This window comes from Oryx dammah, unplaced genomic scaffold (genome assembly GCF_014754425.2).
Source record: "Oryx dammah isolate SB20612 unplaced genomic scaffold, SCBI_Odam_1.1 HiC_scaffold_25, whole genome shotgun sequence".
NCBI classification, from domain to species: Eukaryota; Metazoa; Chordata; class Mammalia; order Artiodactyla; family Bovidae; genus Oryx; species Oryx dammah.
Window position 1 is genome coordinate 6,889,003 of NW_024070209.1, and position 22,588 is coordinate 6,911,590.

Below are 22,588 nucleotides of genomic sequence, written 5' to 3' on the forward strand. Positions count from 1 at the left end.
CAGTTTAACACACAGCCCAGAGGCTGGTCAGTGCCTGCTGTAGCTACTGCTCTGTTGGTGTAGCTTCTCAACTATGCAGAGGGGCTGTGGAGGTTTTAATTTTTTTGTGGTAAGATTAATACATGTTTCTTGTAGGAATTTTAAATTGAAAGCTCTAGCAAGCCCCAGAAAAGGGGAAGACAACCAATCATAAGAACCAACCCAATTGTAATAGATTGTTGTTATTTCTTGCGGTCTTTCTGGTTCATCTATGCAGCTGTGCTATTTCATCCAAAGGGTTTAGTGTCATACATTGTAAAGGGAAGGTGTGACCTTTAGCAGGATCTGGAAGTTTGGGGCACCGTACATGGGTCCTGACAGTGGCTATGTTCTAGGTGGGGAACAGATCCATATAAGTAGAGGTAAGATGCTTTAATGGTCTAGTGAGTAGTCTATTTGGGGTGTAGCATAGGTTGGATTTGGGGGAAATTTAAATGGAAATGAATGATGGCACAGATGATGGAAGGTTCGTTCATCTTAAATTATGTGAGCTTGTCCCCAGTTCTGTTAAAAATCTTCATCCTCCTTTTACCCATTTTGCATCACAAAGCATGATCACATAAACGATGGAGGCAGACTAGCCTATCAGTGTGACTTGGGGGTGAGGGTGAAGCTGGGAGGGAGTCAATGTATGTAGCTTTAGAGATTTTGGGGGAATAGTTACTTTTAAAATTTTTGTTTGTTTGTTTCTCCAGGAGAATATGAAAGTATTACTCAGGCTTCTTTGTTTCATCACTTTACTGATTCCTTCTCTGGAGGCTGGTGAGTAAAGCATTTGCTTGTGTTCCTGTCCGCTAAGAAAATCTGTTACGTAGAATACCTGTGGTACCTTCCTGAACAGCATCATTTTTCTTAGGTGTGTCTTTGGATTTCCAGGTCACAGAACTGTATTGCTGGATGTCTTTTCAAAATCTTTACTTTTCATTCTCTCATTTGTCCATTGGGAAGCTGAAACCCAGGGAAGTTAGGAGCCACGGTCATGAGGCTATTTCAGAGCAAGAGCTGTAATCCATACCACCAGCGTCTATTACACGTCTCTCCCCACTTTGTTGCTGCTTAGAGAGTATACGCTGGGGCTTCCTGGCTTTCATTTGGAAGAGGTATAAAATGCAGTCTTTATGAACCCACAGCTGACAATTCTTTATTGTCTCCATTTATTCATCTTCACTCTTCCCCTCTCCCTCTCTTACTGCAAATGCATTTAGCCCTACTATGTGCTGGGCTCTGCTACTGGGGCTACAACCATGAATAATCCAAACAGAAATATCTATCTGCATGGGGTTTACACTCCAGTAATGAACAGAGACAATACCTTAGATAACTAAATATATATTATGTCATATGTTGGTAAGTGTAGAGAGAGAAAAAAAAAGCAGGAAAAGGAAGGTATAAAGTTTTGGCATTGGGGTGGGCAGAAGGTTACATTTTTTTTTGATAGTGTGGCCAGGGAAGATCTCATCAAGAAGTTGACCTTTGACTTGACCCTGAAGGAGGGGGTGGAGGGAGCTATATAGACCAGGTTGGGGGTGGAGAAATATTCTAGGCAGCCTGTGTCAAGGTCCTGAGGCCAGGAGTACTGGCATGCTCCAGGAACTAAAATCTGCTGTGGCTAGAACAGAGTGAAAGGTGAGGGGTATGATTTGAGTGATAGAGATTAGGGGAGGGTTGATCGTGTAGAGAGCTTAGTAACTTTTATAAGGATCTTGGCTTGTACTCTGAAATGGGAAGACTGTGTAGGTTTCCAGTTTAAACCTAGAGAGGTGATTTTTTTTTTTTTTTTTGATTGCACTCTGTGGCTTGTGGGAACTTAGTTCTCCAACCAAGGATTGAACCCAGGCCCTCTACCGTGAAAGTGTGGAGTCCTAACCACTGGACTGCCAGAAAATTTCTATATTTTACAGGCTCATTCTGGTTCTTATACTGTGAACAGACCATTGGGAGACAAAGGGAGAAATAGGCCAGTTAGGAGGTGGTTACAGTGGTTCAGGCAAGCTATGAAAGTAAGCTATTCAAGGGTGACAAGGAGAATTGAGTTGTCAGAGTCTGGATATACTTTGACGACAGAGCCAAGAGGATTTTCAGATAGAGCAGATGTGAGTGTGAGGGACAGAGGGTTTTAGTCTGAGCACATGCAAAGTGGAGTTGCCATTATGAGAGGGGAAAGGTCATGTGTTCAGACTGGACATGTTAAGGTTGTTGTTGTTGTTCAGTTGCTAAGTTGTGTCCGACTCTTTGTGACCCCATGGACTGCAGCACGCCAGGCTTCCCTGTTCCTTTACCATCTCCCAGAATTTGCTCAGACTTATGTGCATCAAGTCGGTGATGCCATCCAACCATTTCATTCTCTGCCACCCTCTTCTCTTGCCCTCAGTCGCTCCCAGCATCAGGGTCTTTTCCAGTGAGTTGGCTCTTCACATCATGTGGCCAAAGGATTGATCTTCAGCATCAGCATCAGCCCTTCCAATGAATATTCAGGGTTGGTTTCCTTTAGGACTGACTGTGTTTTATCTCCTTGATGTCCAAGGGCCTCTCAAGAGTCTTCTCACCACAATAGCTGTCTGTTAGATGTCTACATAGTGATTTGATTAAGCAGTCTGGAGTTAGAGATTGGAGGAATAAAGTTGAAGACCTTGGCAAGCAGCTGGTATTCGAACTCTGAGACTTGATGGGGAGTGAGAAAAGAACAGAGCGTCAAGGAGTGAACTCCGCAGCTCTCCAAGAATGAGTGGTCAGGCTCCCACTCATCCAAGAGCCAGTGACAGACTGGCCAGAAATGTAGGAGGAGAGCCAGACAGTGTCCTGGAAGCCAAGTGAAGAACCTGTTTCAAGGATGAGGATAACACATGTCCAGTACAATGGATGGCGTCACTGACTCAACGGACATGAATCAGCAAACTCCGGGCGACAGTGAAGGACAGAGAGGCCTGGTGTGCTGCAGACCATGGGGTTGCAATAAGTCAGACAGGACTGAGTGACTGAACAATATAGTAGCAACGCAGATGTGTTGAGTAAGATGATGTTTCAAAGTCGTTGATTTAGCAACTTAAAAGTCATAGGTGACTTGGTCAGAAGAGTTTTGGTGGAGCGGTGGGGCAAACCCCAGATAAACAGGAGAGTGTGTTGAGCTGAGTTCTAAAGGCTTATTCTTTTATCACTGTTAATTGTTATTGCTACTGCCATTCCTAGGAGTCCCGTCCTGGCTCAGTGCAGGTACCATGCTGAGCGCCTAGCCACTTTTGTTTCAATATGGTTTTTAAGCAGCTTTAAAGGAGGTTATAATAGACTCACGTTTAAGGTATTCAATTTGATGTGTTGGCATACATATTCACCCATGAAACCATCACAATCCCAGATAATATTGAAATGAGTGTAAATTGGTTTAGAGAGACTGGACTACTTAACAATATTGAGTCTTCTGATCAAAGAATGAAGTATAGATGTCTTCACTGTCTTTGATCTCTTAACATTTATTTAAATAAATTTAATCTTTATAAATTTATTTTGCAGTTTTCGTTGGATTGGTCTGATGCATCTTTTGTCAGATTTATCCTTAATTATACATATCTATTGAGGCTATTATAAAGGGTATTTTCAAAAATCCAGTTTCTAATTGTTTTTGATAATATAAACTCATTCCTATTTGCATATTCATATTATATCCTACAACTGAGGAACCCCTTTAGATCTTTTGTAGATTTCCTTGCGTATTAAATATTTCATAGCATATTCTACATAGATAATCACGTTGTGTGAAAATAGACATTTTATTTTCTCCTTCAATCTTAATGCCATTTCTTTTTCTTGCCCTAATACACTAATTAGGTCTTCCAATACAATGTTGAATAAAAGTGGTTAGAGTGGACATTCTTACCTTCTTGCTAATCTTATATATGATAGCTATAAGTTTTTTATAGCTGTCCTCTATTAGGTTTAGGAAGTTCCCACCTATTTCTAGTTTTGTTTGTTGCTGTTTTTCTTGGATAAGGACCCAGCTTTGCATTCCTAGCATGTTATGTACCTCACAATGCACTGTTGGTTTTTAATATACTGTAGGAGTCGATTTGCAAAGATGTTTAAAAAATTTTTGCATCTGTATTCTATGATGAAGACTGGTTTGTGGTTTTCCTGTAATGTCTTTGGTTTGGGAATTAGAATAATACTTATTTGCCAGAGTGAATAGGGAAGTATTTCTGACTCTTCAATTTTCTGAAAGAGTTTGTGTAAAATTGGTGTTTTCCTTCTACGAATATACCAGTGAAGCCATCTAGGCTTGAAATTTTGTTGTTCTTGTTGTTGGGTTTTTTCCTTAAAAATTTTTTTAATTGAAATATAGTTGATTTACAATATTCTGAAAGAACTAGCTTTTGATATCTTTGATTTTTCTCTGTTGTTTTTGTTTTTTATTTCATTGATTTTTCTCTTGGAGCCATATCATTTACTATCTTATGCTTACTTAGGTTTTAATTTTTTCTGATTTATTAAGTGGAAACTGAAGTTATTAATTTGAGATCTTGTTTCTTACAGAGGTATTTAATGCTACTGACTTTCCTCTAGGTATTTTTTTCCTTTGCATGACACAAGTGTTGATAATGTTATATTTTATCATTCAGGTCAAAATTATTTCTAATTTCCTCCTATTTCTTCTTTGATGCATGGGTTATTTAGAATATTTTTTTAAGGTTTTAAACACATCAGTGAATTCCCAGATATTTTTATGTTATTGATTTCTAATTTAATTCAGAGAACATACTTTGAACCCTTTTAAGTTTGTTAACTGTTGGGTTATGAACAAGAATATGGTATATCTTGATACGTTTTCTTGTGTGCGATTACAAAGAATGTGTATTTGGTTGTTGGGTAAGATTTTCTGTAAATACTAATTATGCCAGATTGGTTGATAGTGTGGTTCAAATCTTCTACATCATTGCTGATTTTCTGTCTAATTGTTCTACTTGTTCTGTCAGTTACTGTGAGTAGTGTTGAAATCTCTTGACTCTAATTGTAGGCTTCTCTATTTCTTTTTTGCAGTTCTGTCAGTTTTTGCTTTATGAATTTTGAAACTGTCAATAGGTGAATAAATGTCTAAGATTACCATGTACCTCTTGACAAATGACTCCTTTGTCGTAATTGAATGACTTTCTACCCCTGGAAATATGCTTTAAGTAAAATCTACTTTGATAATAATGTAGTAACCATTCAAATCTTCTTTTACTTAACATAATATTATTTCTCTCCCCTCTCCGCTTTTACTTTTAAGGTGTTTTTACACTTAAAGTGTGTATACGTGTGGGTTTGTGTGTATGTTAGTATATAGTAGGATCCTTTTTTTAAATCAAATCTGACTATCTCTGCCTTTCAATTGGGTTACTTATACCATGAAAAAAATGTAATATGATTATTAGTATATTTGGGTTTTATTTTAGGAGCTTGTAATTTTATATTCTCCTTGTACTATTATTACTTTGTTATCTTTTCTCTCTCTCTCTTTTTTTTTTTTTTTTGCTAAATTTTGGATAAATTGAGAATTTTCATGATTTATCTTCTGTGTTGGCTTATAATAACTTAAAAAAAATAGCTGCCCTAGTGCTTATGGTATCCATCTTTAACTTATCAAAAATGGCAACCCACTCCAGTATTCTTGCCTGGAAAATCCCATGGATGGAGGAGCCTGGTTGGCTACTGTCCATGGGGTCGCAGAGTCAGACACGACTGAGCGACTTCACTTAAGTGACTTTTATATACCTTCAAGTGATTGTACCAGTTCACAAATAGTATAAAAAACCTAGAATACATCCACTTCTCCCTTCTCGAACTTTGCCCCATTGTTACTACACATGTTACGTCTTCAGATGTTATATGTCTCACAATCATGGTTTTTGCTTTAAATATTTAATTATCTTTCAGTACAGTTCAGTTGCTCAGTCGTGTCTGACTCTTTGCAAGCCCATGGACTGATTGCAGCACGCCAGGCTTCCCTGTCCATCACCAGCTCCTGGAGCCTGCTCAAAGTCTTGTCCATTGAGTCGGTGATGCCATCCAACCATCTCATCTTCTGTTGTCCCCTTCTTTTCCTGTCTTCAATCTTTCCCAGCATCAGAGGCTTTTCCAATGAGTCGGTTCTTTGCATCAGGTAACCAAAGTATTGGAGCTTTGGCTTCAGCATCAGTCCTTCCAATGAATATTCAGGACCGATTTCCTTTTGAATTGAAAAGTTTGATCTCCTTGCAGTCCCAGGGACTCTCAAGGGTCTTCTCCAACAGCACAGTTCAAAAGCATCAGTTTTTCAGTGCTCAACTTTCTTTATGGTCCATCTCTCACATCCATATGTGACTATCGGAAAAACCACAGCTTTGACTATATGGACCTTTGTTGGTATAATGTCTCTGCTTTTTATTATGCTGTCTAGGTTTGTCATAGCTTTTCTTCCAAGGAGCAAGCATCTTTTAATTTCATGGCTGCAGTGACCATCTGCAGTGATTTTGGAGCCCAAGAAAATAAAGTCTGTTACTGTTTCCATTGTTTCCCCGGCTATTTGCCATGAAGTGATCTTTCGTTATCTTTAAAGAGATTTAAATAAAATGAAAAGCTCTTAATGACTACCCATGTAGTAAATATTTCTGGGGCTATTTATTCCTTTATGTAGATTAATTTTTTTTCATCTGATACTATTTTTCTTTCTTTCTAAAGGACCTCCTTACATTTTTTTGTCAGTACAAGTGTGCTGGTGATAGTTTATATATATATATGAAAATAAATATAAAAAAGTAATATTTTAAAATTATGAAAAAGTATTTTGCCTCTATTTCTGCCTCTATAATTTATTCAAGCAAGATAATCAGTGAATACAAAAATAATTGAGTGAAAAGTATTTATAGACTATGCAAATAATCTCAAAATACCACCTTTCAAATTGCTGATTAATTGAAGAGACACTGTATAGTTGAAAGACCTGGAGGATAAAATTTAGCTGGATGATCCAATTTTGCGTCACTGAAAATGGAGCATACTGATAATTATGTGTTTTCTGTGATGACAGAATAGGGATGACTATTATTAACCAGGTATTACCAATTGTCTGACTTGAATTTTGCAGTGTTGCCTCTATTTCTGAAAGATACTTTCCCTGGATGTAGAATTCTAGGTAGATGATCTTTTTTTTTTCCTTTTAGTACTTATCTTTATTCTTTTCTCTCTGGCTTGTATTGTTTCTGGTAAGAAGGCTGCATCGTGTTTGTCTTATGTGGTGTGGTTTTCTTCATGTTTCTTTGGCTTGGGGATCATTGTGGCTTTGGGGTCTGTGGGTATGTCATTTTCATAAAATTCTGAAAATTTTCAACTTGTATTTCTTCAAAGACTTTCCCTGTTCCAGGGTGACAGGCCCTCTCCTGCCCTTCAGGGATGCATGTTACATGAACTGAGGAATGCTCAGTCCTGTAGTCCTCCAGAACACGCTCCTCCTCTGGGTGCAGCCGTAATCTCTTTGGTATCCTGCCCTCCAGCCTCTTGGTTTACATGGATTCCCAGGTCCATCTCCTCAGCTCAAGAAGGAACACTGGGTTTTGCCTCCTTTCCTCCCTGAAGTGCCACAGTTTAGAATCCCCCTCTACACGGTACTTTGGGGAAACTCTAGGGTTCCCCTCCTTTTGTGTCCTGACATTGTGGTATTTCTGTCCTTTGTTCCCTGACATTCAATGTCTTGAACATTGTTGTTTCTTATACTTTGTCCAATTTTTTTAGCTGTTCAGGTGGGAGGGCAAATTACGGTTATTCCATCTTTTTACTGAAACAGCTATACAGAGGGGATGAGAGAGGTTAAATAACTTGCTCAAGGACACAGGTAGTAAGTGACTAGAAATCTTTCAGACTTCCAAGATAATTCTCCTAATTGTCAGATTCTTAACCTCTCCTGTATAACACAAAGAAAGGCAATGCCAAAGAATGCTCGAACTATCGCACAGTTGCACTCATCTCACATGCTAGTAAAGTAATGCTCAAAATTCTCCAAGCCAGGCTTCAGCAATACATGAACCATGAAATTCCAGATGTTCAAGCTGGTTTTAGAAAACGCAGAGGACCCAGAGATCAAATTGCCAACATCCACTGAATCATCGAAAAAGCACTCATCTCACATGCTAGTAAAGTAATGCTCAAAATTCTCCAAACCAGGCTTCAGCAATATGTGAACCATGAACTTCCAGATGTTCAAGCTGGTTTGAGAAAAGGCAGAGGAACCAGAGATCAAATTGCCAACATCCGCTGGATCATCGAAAAAGCAAGAGAGTTTTTCCAGAAAAACATCTATTTCTGCTTTATTGACTATGCCAAAGCCTTTGACTGTGTGGATCACAATAAACTGTGGAAAATTCTGAAAGAGATGGGAATACCAGACCATCTGACCTGCTTCTTGAGAAACCTGTATGCATGTCAGGAAGCAACAGTTAGAACTGGACATGGAACAACAGACTGGTTCTAAATAGGAAAAGGAGTACGTCAAGGCTGTATATTGTCACCCTGCTTATTTAACTTCTATGCAGAGTACATCATGAGAAATGCTGGGCTAGAAGGAGCACAAGCTGTAATCAAGATTGCCGGGAGAAATATCAATAACCTCAGATATGCAGACGACACCACTTTCATGGCAGAAAATGAAGAGGAACTAAAAAGCCTCTTGATGAAGGTGAAAGAGGAGAGTGAAAAAGTTGGCTTAAAGCTCAACATTCAGAAAACTAAGAACATAGCATCTGGTCCCATCACTTCATGGGAAATAGATGGGGAAACAGTGGAAACAGTGTCAGACTATTTTGGGGGGCTCCAAAATCACTGAAGATGGTGGTTGTAGCCATGAAATTAAAAGACGCTTACTCCTTGGAAGGAAAGTTATGACCAACCTAGATAGTATATTGAAAAGTAGAGACACTACTTTGCCAACAAAGGTCTGTCTAGTCAAGGCTATGGTTTTTCCAGTGGTGATGTATGGATGTGAGAGTTGGACTGTGAAGAAAGCTGAGCGCCGAAGAATTGATGCTTTTGAACTGTGGTGTTAGAGAAGACTCTTGAGAGAGTCCCTTGGACTGCAAGGAGATCCAGCCAGTCTATCCTAAAGGAGATAAGTCTTGGGTGTTCATTGGAAGGAATGATGCTGAAGCTGAAACTCCAGTACTTTGGCCACCTCATGCAAAGAGTTGACTCATTGGAGAAGACCCTGATGCTGGGAGGGATTGGGGGCAGGAGGAGAAGGGGACAACAGAGGATGAGAAGGCTGGATGGCATCACTGTCTCGATGGATGTGAGTCTGAGTGAACTCCAGGAGTTGGTGATGGACAGGGAGGCCTGGCGTGCTGCAATTCATGGGGTTGCAAAGAGTCGGACACGACTGAGCAACTGAACTGAACTAACACTCTCCTGTATAACACAAATTAATATATTTAATAACTAGTGTTTTTATTTAGATATTCCATGAAGAAATGTTGAGAAATTTCTTACAGAAATGACTTTCCCTTTCTCCTTTTTAAAGATAAATGTGAGGAGCATGAAGAGAAAATTACATTAGTTTCTTCTGCACATGAAGTTGATGCCCGTTCGTGTCCTCTCATCACAAGTGTACACAAAGAGCCTATAACTTGGTATAAAAATGACAGCACGACAGCTATGTCTACAGAAAGAGGATCCAGGATTCATCAGCACAAAGACAAGCTCTGGTTTGTTCCTGCTGAAGTGGAGGATTCAGGAGCTTACTATTGCTCGGTGAGGTAAGCAAGCAATAAGTACGTTACAAACATGTGATGTCTGTTCCTGCAATACTTCAGGACAGAAAAAAAAATTTTTTTTAATGAATCTGTTTTGATTTATTTTAGAAATTCAACTTACTGCCTCAAAATTAAAATAGTTGTAGAGTTTGTGCAGCATGAGCCTAACTTGTGTTACAATGAAAGAACTGTGTTTACCCAGAGACTACTGACCACGGGAGATGGACAACTTGTATGTCCTTACTTGGATTTTTTAAAAGATGAAAACAATGAGTTACCCCAAGTACAGTGGTATAAGGTAATTTTGTATTACATATGGCCTTTTACTTCTCTAGAAATAAAACAGTTTGCTCTCATAGACAATAGGATGAATCTGCAAAGTACTTTTTCATTTGGCAGATTATTTGCTTTTTTAATAGAACATTTAAAAAGTTTTATGATTGTATGTGTTCAATTTGCAGCTTAACTAAAAATTTACTTTCTGTCATTTTTGTGTAATAGTGTACAGCTGAGAAAAGTACAGTGGGCATATAAGATGTTTAAAGATAAGGATGATTATAAATTTAGGGTTTTTTAAAGTTATTATTTGTTACAAAGTATATTATTTCATGTTTTATTATAAATATTAAGTGGTCGTTAGATAACTTTAGTGGTTTCTATAACTGAAAAGTGATCAGCTAGCACTGCATGGTATACATCATATTCTGGTATCTTTGATCAACCTGGCTTGTTGGAGCTTACATGGATAATCATTTTTTTAGAGGTTTAAAAATACAAAATAATATCAGTGAAGAATGGAAGTATATCATTACTAAGAAACTGTAGTTAGCATTCTTTCCTCAAACATTTTTTCCTACAAAGTAGATTTGTCTCCAGTTGTCTTCAAAGTGCAAGACTCATAGGCATAAAAATGTAATATCCTGGGAATATAATTATGACTTTGCAAAAAAAAAAAAAAAGCAAAATTAAAACTTCGGTGCAAGGACCTTTTTATTCACATATACTTGACTGTGTGTTCTAGTCCGTTAGTCATATCTGACTCTTTGCGACCCCACGGACTGTAGCCCACCAGACTCCTCTATCCATAGTGTTTCCCAGGCAAGAATGTTGGAGTGGGTTGCCCTTACATGAATGTAACTATGACTAATTGGTTTTCAATACCTCCTTTCCCCCTGTCTAGGATTGCAAACCTCTACTTCTTGACAATGTACACTTTGCTGGAGTAACAAATAAGCTGCTCATCACAAATGTGAACACAACACACGGTGGGCACTATATGTGTCTTGCATCGTACACACACTTGGGAAAGCAGTATCGTGTCACCCGGGCAATAAAGCTAATTACTCTGGGTGAGTCATAGCTGCAGTCCTAGGAGTTTAAATCCGGGAAGGTCCAGAGACCGTGAGTAATATCACCTTCACTGTCTACAGAGGGACCAAGTCCAAGAGAAGCTTGATGACTTGCTAGAGGTCACCTGGCTTTAGTTTTTGTTGCTATATGCTATTTAAGTGTTTTCATTCCTGTTTCAGACGCAGTGCTGATTAAACAGACGGGATGAGCTGAGTTTTCCAGCTGAACTAGGAGGCTTGTTTTTGGGCGTGGCTAAAGATGGTTCTCTAGAGGCTTCAGGGACTCCTCTGGCTAGTACTGGGGAAAGGACAGTTCTGAGACCTCTCACCTGGGGAGTCTGGGTGTCTAGCAGTTGTTGATGGACCCTAACCGACCTTGAAATAAGTTACACTTTTTCAAAAACATCTTTTTATTTTGCTAATTAACAACGTTGCGATAGTCTCAGGTGCACTGCAAAGGGGCTAAGCCACACATATACGTGGATCCATTCTCCCCCAAACTCCCCTCCAGGCTGCCACATAACACTGAGCAGAGGTCCCTGTGCTATACAGTAGGCCCTGTCAGTTATCCACTTTACATACAGCAGTGTGTACACGTCCATCCCAAACTCCCTAACTATCCCTTCCCTGCACCCTTCCTCCCTGGTAACCGTAAGTTGATTCTCTAAGTCCCCACAGGGCTTCTTTGATTTCCTCAATCTGCATAAGCCACTCTTAAAATCAGTAAATGACTCTTCATAGTTAAAAATTAATCAGTTCACAGTATGGTAAGTACTCTGCTAGGGTCAGTGAGGGAAGACCACAGTGGTGACAGCAAATATATATTTTATATATATTGTTGGTTGTCCATTTTAAATATATCCGTTCCCCCGCCCTCCCCCTTGGTGACCATAAGTTCGTACTCTAAGGCTATGAGTCTCTTTCTGTTTTGTAAGTTCCTTTATATCATTTCTTTTAGCTTGATGAGGGGATATCGTATATTTCCCCTTTACTGTCTGACTGACTTCACCCAGTAGGACAATCTCTAGGTCCATCTGTGTTGCTGAAAACGGCATTATTTCATTCTTTCTAATGGTGTGTAATATTCCAGTGAATACTTGTACCACAGCTTCTTTATCCATGGAATAAGCTCCACTCTTTTAGGTCTTTGTTAACCCAGTCACATAACTTCTCTAAGCCGGTTTCCTTCTCTGTAAGCAGATTCAAGCTTCCAAGGTTGTTGTGAACTGTGTTGTTGATCAGGCGTGCTCAGCTTGTAGTCACGTGCCTGGTGCCCGACAGCTGAGAAATGAATAGGTGCATGCTAGTTTTTCTTGTTAGTTATCCTGAGGCTGCTATTCACCATATTTTCATATGAAAAACTATTTTAAAACAAAATAGAACAAATGCGCCTTTATAAGTTACCCAGAGATGGGCAGAATGCTCAACCTTTCTCTCAATACTAGGATTTCCTAAGCTTTCAGTAATGTATGAAGAGGGTTATTCCCATGAACTTATGGTTACCAGAGGGAAAGAATGGTGGGTAGGGATAGTTAGGGAGTTTGGGAAGGACATAGACACACTGCTATATTTAAAATGGATAACCAGCAAGAACCTACTGCATAGCACAGGGAACTCTGCTCAATGTTACGTGGCAGCCTGGATGGGAGGAGAGTTTGGAGGAGAATGGATACATGTGTATGTATGGCTGAATCCCTTTGCTGTCCACCTGAAACAATCAACATTGTTAATCAGCTTTACTCTGGTATGAAATAGAAAGTTAAATTTATCAAGCTGTATACAAAAAAAAAAAGGAGTAAAGTTACTCTAACCAGGACTTTGAAAAGTTAAAGCAGTCTCTATTAGTAATTATTCTGGGACAACAGGCCTAATAGGGACTATCCCAGGTAAACCCAGATGATCACTTTTCAGATAGCTGTGTTTTCTCAATTCTACAATTATTTATTTTTTCCATAGGTTAATTGTGTTGTCTCAAAACTGATTCCTTGCCTACATCCTACAAGTATCAGTGACTCCTAAATATCAGGAGTCCTCAGTCACAACTATCCTTAGCAGCACTTCCCCGGGCATTGTGTATCTCCAGTTTGTGTTTCTTGGGGTACTGCAGCCAGACCAGCAGACCAGATTTGAGGGAAAACAAAATTTTAAGAATTCAAATGGGTGTTAACTACTTTCGGACATCTTTTCTGATCGCTTATGTAGAAATAATATAATCGGGGGGGGGGGGTTCTATTTTGTTTCTCTTCTAACGGTGGATTTATAAATACTTATTGGGCATTTCCTATCTTCCAGGCACTTTCTAGGTATACATTAGGGAACAAGAGAGATAATATCCTGCGCTGATGGAGCTAACAATTTTTTTAAGTAGCAGAATGAATACTAGGCATTCAAATTTGGAGTTTCTCAGGTTTGGTCCCAGATCAACTCTTTAAGCCTATCTTCTTGAGAATAAGTGAAGTTGCTCAGTCGTGTCCGACTCTTTTCGACCCCGTGGACGGTAACCTATCAGGCTCCGCGGTCCATGGGATTTTCCAGGCAAGAATACTGGAGTGGGCTGCCATTTCCTTCTCCAGGGGATGGATCTTCCCAACCCAGGGATCGAACCTGACTCTCCTGCATTGCAGACAGATGCTTTACCATGTGAGCCACTAAAAGACATTAATTTCTGGAGATTCTTAGTATTTTTCTGCCTACTTTAATAAAGTATGCCGAAATGTGTGGCATTCTTTGATAACTGTGGCTTTCACTCTTGGGTGACTTTCTGGTTAATAAAGCTCCATCCAGGGAAGCCACTTTGTTTTCCCTGATTTGCATGAAGAGATGCACTTGTCCGCAGACCCAGGGCCTGGTGATATTTGTGGTCTTTTTTTTTTGTAGCACCAAACTCTGGGTTTAGAAGGGCCAAGGTGTTACGATTTTGCTGTGGCCTCTGAGTCAGCCTCCTGCCTTCACAAAAGTCCTGGCCCTCTGTCTCCTACCATGTATAATTTGGTCCCTAGAGGCAGATGCTGTGTTGTATATATTAGTATTTGGTATATTTTGCCAAGTGTTGTCATCTTTGGAGATTCGAATCTACAAGAGACCTTGTGGGTGTTTTTCTTTCAGAGAAATCCAGAAACACAATACCTGAGATTGTGAGTCCAGCTAATGAGACAATGGAAGTGGTCTTGGGTAAGTGGGCTATAATTAGAATATGCTGAAATCAGTGTTTTTTTGAACTAGAGAGTAAGATAAACTGTACCTTTACTGCATACAACCCAAGCTGTTTACTGCATGTATCTAAAGTTAGAAAGTGGCACAGGTTGTGTCTTGTTTCTTTGGATTTTTTGCCTCTTATGGCAAACACCTAGCCACGTCTCATTGACTCAGCGTTACTTTTCTATGGACAATTACTATTTATGAAGACATCAGCCGAAAAACAAGTTCAGCGACTTCCTTGGTGGTGCAGTGGTTAAGACTTCACCTTATGATATAAGGGGTGTGGGTTCGATCCCAGGGAGGGGAGCTAAGATCTCACCTGCCTCGTGGCCAAAGAACCAGAAGATAATACAGAAGCAATATTATAACAAATTCAATTAAGACTTTAAAAATGCTTCACATTAAAAAAAAAAATTCTTAAAAAAACAAAGACCAAGTTCAATAGGCCTAGGAATAAGAAATGGAATATATTTGGTATAGAATGGATTTCTTTTCCTGAGAGAGTTAAACTTTTAGGTAGAAGACTAAGACTATAGGCCCAGAAGATAAATTACTCTAGAGAATTATTTTTCCAAGTTAGTGATAATGTTTTATTTCAAGAATAAAGACATAATACTATAGGCATTCACATCTAAGCTGTGCAATACAGTAGCAGCTAGGCATGTGTGGTTATGTACATAGCCACACTAAATTTAAATTAAGTAAATTTAGTTTAATTAAATATTAGTCCCTCAGTCAAGGGCTGACTGGCTTAGATGTGACTACGTATTAGACAGCACAACTATAGAAAGTTTTTGCCAACACTGAAAGTTGTTGGAAACCACTGGTCCCAACATAAAAACAGACTTTTGTATCAGAGGATCAAAATTCAGGCTGGCATATAGAATTCTCTTCTGTAATAGTAACTGCTTGAAGACAGAGAACAATTATACAGAGATTAAAAGCTAAAATGTGTGACCTCTGAATTCTGTACTTGGCCAAGTTGTTCTTCATGTTGGAAGGTAATATACAGACATTCATAGATGTAAACAAAGATATGAAAATTTTAAATATTGGCCAGTAGAATTCAGAGCAGTGTTTTCAACCTTTTATTTCCCCCTTTTTTCTTCCCTGTAGCACCTAACAGGACATTTTTTCCCAATCCTCTTTACTTTCTCAGATATTTAATGCCCAGATATGTACCTGGCACTTTAGAGGACTGCAGACAATTGCAATAGATAAACTTTTCTTGCTCTCCTCACTAAGAAGCACATTTTTCCCTGTTGAGAAGGCATGCTCTGGGAATGTGTACTTAAGAGCTGTCTCTAAAACCTAGATTTGATCTACAGATCTAAAAATAATAACTGCATTCAGTTCAGTCTCTCCTTTGTGTCCGACTCTTTGCGACCCCATGGATTGCAGCATGCCAGGCTTCTCTGTCCATCACCAACTCCTGGAGGTCACTCAAACTCATGTCCATCGAGTTGGTGATGCCATCCAACCATCCCATCCTCTGTCATCCCCTTCTCCTCCCTTCTATATTACATTAGAAATAATTATTTTAATATATCACACTGATCAGAGGCCCGGTCACCATAGCATAAGGTTATGCTATAGTCAGGCTTTTATTTGATAAGATTTCACATTAATTACCAATAAAATGACTTAGAAAAACAGAAACTGAGGGATACTTTCTGCACTTCATTTGCGACCTCATGGACCAGTCTCCTCCGTCCATGAGATTTCCCAGTCAAGAATACTTGAGTGGGTTGCCATTTCCTTCTCCAGAGGATCTTCCCAACCCAGGGATCAAACCTGTGTGTCCTACTTGGCAGGCAGCTTCTTTACCACTGAGCCACCTAGGAAGCCCTTTGCACTTGATAAATAACATTATTTCAAACCAGTCATCACCAGCATTTTTAATTGTGAAACACTATAGTGTTAAGCCTTATACAGGTCTCGACTTTCTTATGAAGTCAAGACTGAGACTAAGCTGCCCACATGAACAGTTAACTGTTACTTGTAACAGTTACTGTAACAATTAACAATTACTTAACTTGTTCCAGAAGTGCCCACTAATGCAAAGATTAAAGAACCAAGGCTTGCTGACTATAGGGGAGAAAAGAACTTTGTTTTCTGATTGTATAATTACATACCTATAAATTTCAAGAGAATTACTGGGGAAAAATAGAGTAATTATTGTATTAACTGGCCAGATATAAAATTAATATACTATAGTATTAGACTTTAGCAAAAACCAGCAAGTAAACATAACAAGAAAAGAGATCCTGTTGCAACAGAGCTGTCTATAAAGTATCTTAGCAAAATCTTTAGAAAATATATTGGATTTATAAGGGAGAAAAAAGCCATCCAAGCAAAAAAAAAGTCCCTCCAATCTCTGACTTATAAACCTCAAAAAATTGAGGATAACATTTCATAATGAACATGTACAGGCATGTTCATTGGTATATCAATCATAATTAAAAATTAGGAAATTATGTCAGAAGATATTAAGAAGAGGTGGCAAGAATACACAGAAGAACTGTATAAAAATGATCTTCACGACCCGGATAATCACGATGGTGTGATCACTCATCTAGAGCCAGACTTCCTGGAATGTGAAGTTAAGTGGGCCTTAGAAAGCATCACTACGAAAAGCTAGTGGAGGTGATGGAATTCCAGTTGAGCTATTTCAAATTCTGAAAGATGATGCTGTGAAAGTTCTGCACTCAATATGCCAGCAAATTTGGAAAACTCAGCAGTGGCCACAGGACTGGAAAAGGTCAGTTTTCATTCCAATTCCAAAGAAAGGCAATGCCAAAGAATTTTCAAACTACCACACAATTGCACTCATCTCACATGCTAGTAAAGTAATGCTCAAAATTCTCCAAGCCAGGCTTCAGCAATACTTAAATCGAGAACTTCCTGATGTTCAAGCTGGTTTTAGAAAAGGCAGAGGAACCAGAGATCAAATTGCCAACATCCACTGGATCATGGAAAAAGCAAGAGAGTTCCAGAAAAACATCTATTTCTGCTTTATTGACTATGCCAAAGCCTTTGAGTGTGTGGATCACAATAAACTGTGGAAAATTCTGAGAGAGATGGGAATACCAGACCACCTGACCTGCCTCTTGAGAAATCTGTATGCAGGTCAGGAAGCAACAGTTCGAACTGGACATGGAACAACAGACTGGTTCCAAATAGGAAAAGGAGTTCGTCAAGGCTGTATATTGTCACCCTGCTTATTTAACTTCTATGCAGAGTACATCATGAGAAGCGCTGGACTGGAAGAAACACAAGCGGGAATCAAGATTGCCGGGAAAAATATCAGTAACCTCAGATATGCAGATGACACCACCCTTATGGCAGAAAGTGAAGAGGAACTAAAAAGCCTCTTGATGAAAGTGAAAGAGGAGAGTGAAAAAGTTGGCTTAAAGCTCAACATTCAGAAAACAAAGATCATGGCATCTGGTCCCATCACTTCATGGGAAATAGATGGGGAAACAGTGGAAACAGTGTCAGACTTTATTTTGGGGGTCTCCAAAATCACTGCAGATGGTGATTGCAGCCATGAAATTAAAAGACGCTTACTCCTTGGAAGAAAAGTTATGACCAACCTAGATAGCATATTGAAAAGCAGAGACATTACTTTGCCAACAAAGGTCCATCTAGTCAAGGCTATGGTTTTTCCTGTGGTCATGTATGGATGTGAGAGTTGGACTGTGAAGAAGGCTGAGCACTGAAGAATTGATGCTTTTGAACTGTGGTGTTGGAGAAGACTCTTGAGAGTCCCTTGGACTGCAAAGAGATGCAACTAGTCCATTCTGAAGGAGATCAGCCCTGGGATTTCTTTGGAAAGAGTGATCCTGAAGCTGAAACTCCAGTACTTTGGGTACCTCATGCAAAGAGTTGACTCATTGGAAAAGACTGTGATGCTGGGAGGGATTGGGGGCAGGAGGACAAGGGGACAACAGAGGATGAGATGGCTGGATGGCATCACTGACTCAATGGACATGAGTCTGAGTGAATTCCGGGAGTTGGTGATAGACAGGGAGGCCTGGCGTGCTGCAATTCATGGGGTCGCAAAGAGTCAGACATGACTGAGCAACTGAACTGAACTGAACTGAATAGAAAAGGAGCTTGTCATAATATGTCTGTATGATGGAATACTAAACTGCATTGAAATCGCCTGTTTTGGAAGGCTGATCACGTGAGCCGAAATTCTCAATAGTCAGAATAGATGATAATGCCCCATTTTAAAAGCTGCACAGTGCACAGAAAGGTAAGGAGTAAGATACATGAAGTTACTAATCATGGTCATCTCTCAGTGGTAGATGTAAGAGCAATTTCTTTTCCTTTCTTATACTTTAAAATTTTTATTCAACAGTCATTTGTTAATCTAGATAGACCAGAGGCCATTAACGTTATGATTTAAAAATACATTGCTTTGCAGGATCCTGGCTTCAATTGATCTGTAATGTTACTGGCCGGCTAAGTAACTATGTCTACTGGAAGTGGAATGGGTCAATGATTAGTACATATACTCCTGTGCTAGAGGAAGACTTTATCACGTAAGTATGCCAAGAGTCAGTTGTGCCCTAGACAAACTGTGGCATTAAATTCCAAGGGTAGCAAGGCTTGGCTTCTCTGGTGGTTCACTTATAAAGAATCACCTACAATGCAGAAGATGCAGGCTCAATCCTTGGGTTGAGAAGATTCCCCGGAGGAGGAAGTAGCAACTCACTCCAGCATTCTTGCCGGGGAAATCCCATGGGGATTGTAAAGAGTTGGACATGACTGAGTGGCTAAATAACAAAGCAAGGGTTAGTACCAAGGATGAGTGGTCATTGTGCTTAGTTGCTGTGACCCTGTGGACTGTACCGCACCAGACTCCTCTGTTCATGGGATTTTCCAGGCAAGAATACTGGAGTGGTTTGCCATTTCCTTCTCCAAGTGGGTCTTTGATTGATCCTTGAGTTTTGCTAAGCTAAGTAGGATTCATAAGATCTTGTACAATACAGGTGAACTACATGTTATTATGGTACCAATTCCAGACCACTTGGAAGGCTTTCCCATAAATTCAGTTAAAAATTGCAATATTCCAATGATGCAGTCGTCCTGAATTTCACTTCATGTCATTTCATTTTTAAAGTAGTTTAGAGAAGACTCATGAAATGTAACCAAGAATTAAAGTACACCCCTGCTCAAGTCTCTGATGGCTTCCTGTCACTTCTCCAGGGAGAAACTCCCAACCTTTAGCATCACCTGGGAACCTTGCCCACCTGTCTCGATCTACTCTTATTTCATATATTCCCTGTGTCCCATGGAGCCCAGAATGCCTGTATCCCCATTTTTCTTTTTGGAAGCTGGTCATTTCGATTTGATTTCTCTCTGCTAGTAAGTGGTCCCAGAGCTATCAAATATCAGATCAGTGTGCTGCCTACAGCCTTATTCTTACACCTGTGCTTTAGGCTGGTGATTCTTATTGCTGCAGTTTATGCAACAAAGAGACAAACCAGGTAAATGTATTGTTTCTATAATTGATGCCATCTATACAATTTTACTTACTCTTTTGAACAGAGTGGAGAATCCTTTAAACAGAAGAAGGAGTACAGTCCTCGCACGGCTTAATATTTCGGCAGTGGAAAGTAAATTTTTCCTGCATCCATTTACCTGTTTAGCCAAGAATACAGAAGGAATAAGCACAGCATATATACAACTGATACATCCAGGTAAACAAGAGAGTCGTTTATTTGAAATGTAGTTTTGTTTTCCCATGGTAAGATACCATGACCTTGAGGTTTGCCATGCCGTTTCCTCTGCCCACAATGCTCTTAGATTCCTTTTAACCAGGGGACTTCCATTCACTTTACTTCTCAGGTGAACTGTATCTTCCGTGAAGTTTTTTTTGTCCTACTTTCCTTCTCTTAATGCATCTCTCTGCCCCAAAAGATAAGGTGTTAGGGCCTCAGCTATGTATTTCCATATCTATCTTACTTAGCTTTCTTTACATGATTGTAAGTTCTATGATAATGCAGACAATTGCAAATCATTCTATTTCCAGAGCTAGTTAGCAACTTAAGTCTGATCATCAGTTCAGTTCAGTCGCTCAGTCGTGTCCGACTCTTTGCGACACCATGGACTGCAGCACGCCAGGCTTCCCTGTCCATCACCAACTCCTGAAGCTTACTCAAACTCATGTCCATAGAGTCGGTGATGCTGTCCAACCATCTCATCTTCTGTTGTCCCCTTCTCCTCCTGCATTCAATCTTTCCCAGCATCAAGGTCTTTTCCAATGAGTCAGTTGTTCATATCAGGTGGCCAAAGTATTAGTTTCAGCTTTAGCATCAGTCCTTCCAATGAGTGTTCAGGACTTATTTCCTTTAGGATGGATTGGTTGGATCTCCTTGTAGTCCAAGGGACTCTCAAGAGTCTTCTCCAACACCACAGTTCAAAAGCATCAATTCTTTGGTGCTCAGCTTTCTTTATGGTCCAACTCTCACATCCATACATGACTACTGGAAAAACCATAGGTTTGACTAGATGGACCTTTGTTGGCAAAGAAATGTTTCTGTGTTTTAATTTGCTGTCTAGGTTGGTCATAACTTTCCTTCCAGTGAGTGTATTTTAATTTGATGGCTCCAGTCACCATCTGCAGTGATTTTGGAGCCCCCCAAAATAAAGTCTCTCACTGTTTCCATTTTTTCCCCATCTATTTGCCAGGAAGTAATGGGAGGGATGCCATGATCTTAATTTTCTGAATGTTGAGTTTTAAGCCAACCTTTTCACTCTCCTCTTTCACTTTCATCAAGTGGCTCTTTAGTTCTTCACTTTCTGCCATAAGGGTGGTATCATCTGCATATCTGAGGTTATTGATATTTCTCCCAGCAATCTTGATTCCAGCTTGTGATTCATCCAGCCCAGCGTTTCTTATGATGTACTCTGCATATAAGTTAAATAAGCAGGGTGACAATATACAGCCTTGATGTACTCCTTTCCTGATTTGGAACCAGTCTGTTGTTCCATGTCCAGTTCTAACTGTTGCTTCTTGACCTGCATCTTGATCATCCTAGGTGCCTAATGAATATATTTTTAGGTAAACAATTCCATGATGGATGCACAGGGGAAGCCGAAATATCTACTTTCCAGAGAGGATGTCAGAAGTTACTGGTTTTCATACATTGTATAATCAAACACAATATTGACAGTATTTGTGTTCCAGCTCATGGATTCATTTTTCTGTCTCATTTATTCTACCATTGACTCCTTCTAGTATATTTTTCATTGCAGTTATGGTATCCTTCTGCTCTGTTGGGTTGTTAAAATTTCTTGTAACTTCTCACTCTGTACATCCACCCTTTTCCTGAGTAGAACTTTATGATCTTTACTATCAGTATACTGAACTCTTTCTTGGGTAGACTGCCTATGTCCACTTCAGTTAGTTGTTTTTCTAGGTGAAGGGTTTTATCTTGCTCCTTTGTCCGGAATGTATTCCTTTGCCGTCTCATTTTGCGTAGATTTCTATTTGAATTTTTGTGTATATGGAAGGTTAGTTATGTTTCTTGACCTTGGAGAAGTGGCTTCTATAGGGAACATTCTATTGTCCCATCAGTACACCTCCCTCTCATCACCCAAGGGCCAGGGGCCATGGTCCCAGGGTAGGTTTTGACCTTTTGCGTACTCAGTTCCACAGGCTGTGAGATGACAGTTTTCTTGTGTCTGCCCTCTGGTGGGTGAGGCTGGTTTAGAGGCTTGTTCAGGCCTCCTGGTGGGTGGAGCTATGTCTTGCCCTCCTGCAGGAAAACAAGCAGAACACTCTTTGACATACATCACGGCAATATTGGACTTCCTTGGTGGCTCAGTAGTAAAGAATATGCCTGCAGTGCAGGAGAAGTGAATTTGATCTCTGGGTGGGGAAGAGCCCCTGGAGACTGAAATGGCAACCCACTGCAGTATTCTTGCCTGGAGAATCCCATGGATAGAAGGAGCTTGGCAGAGTACATACAGTCCATGGGGTCACAGGAGTCGGACATGACTGAGAACTATTATTTCCACCACCACAGCAATATTATTTCTGATCCATTTTCTAGATAAAGTAAATAAAAACAAAGCCAAATGGGACCTAATTAAACTTAAAAGCTTTTGTACAACAAATGAAACTATAAACAAAATGAAAAGACAACTTATAGAATTAGAGAAAATATTTGTAAACAATGTGACTGGAAAGGGATTAATCTCCAGTTATACAACTCAATAACAACAAAAACCCAGTCAAAA

At 39.6% G+C, this 22,588-nt stretch overlaps 1 protein-coding gene across 5 annotated transcripts in view; it reads left to right on the forward strand.

The window, feature by feature from the left end:
- IL1R1 (interleukin 1 receptor type 1) overlaps nt 1–22,588 on the forward strand; it is an 86,955-nt gene that overhangs the window by 57,177 nt on the left and 7,190 nt on the right. For all 5 annotated transcript variants that reach the window (XM_040223812.1, XM_040223814.1, XM_040223813.1 and 2 more), the window contains 7 exons: nt 735–801; nt 9,554–9,788; nt 9,894–10,083; nt 10,966–11,134; nt 14,240–14,305; nt 18,765–18,882; nt 19,892–20,043. In XM_040223812.1, the coding sequence (XP_040079746.1) occupies nt 741–801; nt 9,554–9,788; nt 9,894–10,083; nt 10,966–11,134; nt 14,240–14,305; nt 18,765–18,882; nt 19,892–20,043 (991 nt within the window). In that variant the 5' untranslated portion in view covers nt 735–740. The remainder of the gene's footprint in view (nt 1–734; nt 802–9,553; nt 9,789–9,893; nt 10,084–10,965; nt 11,135–14,239; nt 14,306–18,764; nt 18,883–19,891; nt 20,044–22,588) is intronic.